The following is a 3,807-nucleotide window of genomic DNA, read 5'->3' on the forward strand; positions in this document are numbered from 1 at the left end:
ATATTTCGGACGTGCCGCGGGCGCTTTCAAGTGTGTCTGGGCTCAGAACGGACAACGGGGAGAACTGGGATACCCCAGACGAATGCAAGTTTTGAAAACTTGATGATGCAATGCACATGATGACATGATAAGATGCAACACGCAAGCAAATGACATGGCAACGTCGGCGAATAACTGGACGACACCTGGCACAACGGTCTCGGGGCGTCACAACTCCGCTGCTGGGTTCTGAGAGTTTTGATATTTCCAAAGAAAATTTAAAACTCCCTTCCCCCCCCCCCTCCGCCGGTTTGATAGACATACTTCGTTCCTACAATATCCATTCAGTCACTTGGTTTTTTTGAACAAGAAAAACCAACCAATTTTGTGGTAGTCTATTAAAAAATTAAGAAAAGTGATAGTTTTTTGTAACCCTAGCACGCAATGTGGTAATTTTGTTGCTATATACTCCCAATACTAAACAAATCATGGTTGTTGAATCGTCATATATTGATGCGTTCTAGCATATTTGGTTTGGCGCTCATACAGGCACTAGGACAAGAATATACAGACAAGAAAACACATCACAAAGACCAACTTGCTGATTACAACCCAGTGCAGGAAAACGACCCAACTCCTACTGAAACACCTTTGGATTACACCAACATATACATGTATTCAGCACAAAATCAACATATTAGACATAATAAGTGATAGTTTACATGAGACAATTGGGTATTACATGGTATCCATATCAACAAATATTATATTCAGGTTGCAGTAAAGTGAACATGATATACGTTGTAAAGCACACTGTGTGCTTTAGTATTTTCCCGAGTGGAAGTTTTACCGATTGGAAAGAAACCAAGAATGCATAGCACCCCACATTATACATAACACTTCATATGCTCGCCTGTACCTTGTATTAACCCACAAACATACTTGACAAAGTAAGTATCATGATACAATAAGTTACAATGGTAGTACATGCACACACATCACCACTTGAAAAGGGAATGAAGAAGAACAATGCCCAACTATTCGGACCAATCACTACAAGCACTCCCACCATGAAGAAAAATATATCACAATGTTTGCACTGTCGGGGTGGTCAAAATGATTGGTTAGCCGAGTCCCACCATGACATCCAACCATTGATTTGGTGGACCTTCATAATCATTTATAACAACCATTTGATATTTACAGTTGTACCTAAATATATCATAGTCATCATTAGATTTCATAAGTTCATAAACAGTCATGGTCGTCAGGTCTTCGTAACTGTACACATGTCACAGCCATTAAATCCTCACACCAATACTAAACAAATCATGGTTGTTGAATCGTCATATATATTTATAATATGTGTGCTAGTATTTGGTTTGGCGCTCATGCTGGCACCAAGACAAGAATATGCGTACACGAAAACGCATCACAAAGACCAACTTGCTGATTACAACTCGGGGTATGGTGTGGGAAAACGACCCAACTCCTATCCAAACACCATTGGATTACTCCAACATATACATGTATTCAACACAAACTCAACATATTAGACATCATAAGCGATAGTTTACATGAGACAATTACATGGTACCCACATCAACAAACATCACATTCTGGTTGTAGTAACCGTGAACATGATACACAGAAAAGCACACCGTGTGCTTTAGTACTTAACCGAATGGAAATTTTACGGACCGGAAAGTTACCAAGAATGCATGACACCCATATGCATAACACTCCGTATGCTCGCTCGTACCTTGTATTCTCCTTGAAACGTACCTGACAAAGTAAGACAACCCCCATAGAGCACATCTTCTGAACCAAACCACAAATTATAATACGTATTTTTGGGCCTGTCTCACGGGTAGACGTCAAAGACACCTCGAGCTCCCAGTTTCTTCAAAAGTTTGTAGTCACTGAATCCTGCCTTGGTGAATATCTCGCTCCAGTCAGTTTCGTCTCGCTGCCGGCCATTGGTCATCACCATCATAGCTACATCCATCAGGAGCTCTGCTTCGTGCGTTGGTCCTGAAGAAGAGTCTACAACTATGTCGATAACAATCACTTTTCCTCCCTCTTCCCGCGAAGGGATAGCCTTCTTGCATTGAGCAAGGATCTTCACACAGTCCTCATCACTCCAATGGTGCAGCACAAGCTATATATGTAGGGAAATTTCGAGAAAAAATTTAGTAACGAAGTGACATATAAAATGGATAAGAGAGGAACTTCACATTAGTTTGTTATATGTGGTACCTTGATCAACACAGCCTGAGCAGGTGGGACGGACTTGAACATATCACCGGCCACGTAGTTAACCACACCGTCGGCTGGGACATTGTCGATCACCTTGGGAAGGTCGAGCACAGTGCACTTGATTTGCGGAAAGGCCTCCACGACGGCCCTTGCCGTCGTGCCGTCGCCGCCACAGCAGTCGGTCAGGGACTCCAGCCCCTGGAAGAGGGCGCCACCGCACTCCCGCAAGACCGTGAGGAACCCGGAATTGTCATGGGACGCCAGAGCGTCGTTGAACACGGCGTCGATCTCGGGGTCTTGTTCCGCCATGCTCCCGTCGAAGAGAGTGACGCCATGAAGATCCTCGAACGGCGACGCCACAACGTCTTTCTGGAACCAGTCGGAGAGCCCCATCGCAGCCTCAATGCAGTGCCTCGAGGTTGCGGCGAGCACAATGGGCGTTTGGTTCGGGTGGCCATCTACAGCGACGCTATCAAGCAGGAGCCAGGACACCGGGGTCAGGCGGTAGGTCACCACGTCGGCGGCGTTATCGGCGGCGAAGACGCCGGACGTAGCCAGCAGCCGCATGATGCGGCGGAGGTAAGGCAGCTTGGCAGGTGGAAGGGACAGCGCGGCGACCAGGTCGGGCAGCGATGCCGCGCCGCCCAGGCTATGGATGGTGGTCGGAACGCCGAGCTTGACGGCGCACTGGAATGCCATGGAGGTCATGTAGTAGAGACTGTGGCGCCAAAGGTCGGCCTGCCCCTGCAGGAGCTCCGCCTCGGTGGGAACGGTCAATTGCTGAGCCTCGGCCGCCATCGTCGCTACCTTGATCACTCTCCCTCTAGCTATTTGATGAGGTCTTTTATGGTGCTTCGTTCAAGCAGTGTGCATCCATCAAGTACTGTTAGCGGCACATATATAGCTGTGCTCGCGTGGGTACGTGTGTCGGTGCGAGTTGAACAAGCAAGGGAAGGGCACGCATGGCGCTATCACGCGTGTCCCGCATGTGGAAATTAAAAACGATAAAGAGACACATCTTGCCAGTCAGTCACCTGATCCACTGACATCGCTGCGTGGGAGTGACGGGCGTATTGTTAAAGTGGATACACGCCAATATAGAAGTTGAAGTGGATAATTACTACTAAGCATGCAACTTTGGAACCTTTAGGGTACCATCCGGCACTCCTTAGTTCAACTAAATTAACTATTTTTTTCTTCAGAATTCACACTATTTTTATAATTTTAGTTCATTTGGTTGAATTAATTAGGGTAGTCTCTTAGAGATTTCCATATGAACTACATACGGAATAAAATGATTGAATCTATACTTTAAAATACGTCTATATATATATATCCATATGTAGTTCATATAGAAATCTCTAAAAAAACTTATATTTAAGAACGGAGGGAGTACATTCTATGGTTCCATATATAGTTGTGTAAGCGTGCACGCCATGGCGAAATCATAAACAGTATACATTTGCGCAACTGGCAAGAGTACCATGTCATGCATGATCTTGCAAGGGGAAACTGTCACATCTTTCTTGAATTTGGTCCTGCCTCCTACTAAGGCTCGCTTGTCAATGA

The 3,807-nt window shown here is 45.4% G+C and overlaps 1 protein-coding gene across 1 annotated transcript; it reads right to left on the minus strand.

Annotated features, from left to right (window-relative positions):
• Window positions 1-1,509: 1,509 nt before the first annotated feature.
• LOC125550625 (flavonoid O-methyltransferase-like protein Os11g0303600) lies at window positions 1,510-3,119 on the minus strand. The gene is made up of 2 exons (XM_048713655.2): window positions 2,239-3,119; window positions 1,510-2,140 (listed from the first exon to the last, which is right to left on the minus strand). The coding sequence occupies exons 1-2, from the start codon at window positions 3,034-3,036 to the stop codon at window positions 1,844-1,846; spliced, it is 1,095 nt and encodes a 364-aa protein (XP_048569612.2). The 5' UTR covers window positions 3,037-3,119; the 3' UTR covers window positions 1,510-1,843.
• Between the last annotated feature and the right edge of the window lie 688 nt (window positions 3,120-3,807).

The sequence above is a fragment of the Triticum urartu genome, chromosome 4A, assembly GCF_056163025.1.
Source record: "Triticum urartu cultivar PI428250 chromosome 4A, HENAU_Tu73, whole genome shotgun sequence".
NCBI lineage: Eukaryota > Viridiplantae > Streptophyta > Magnoliopsida > Poales > Poaceae > Triticum > Triticum urartu.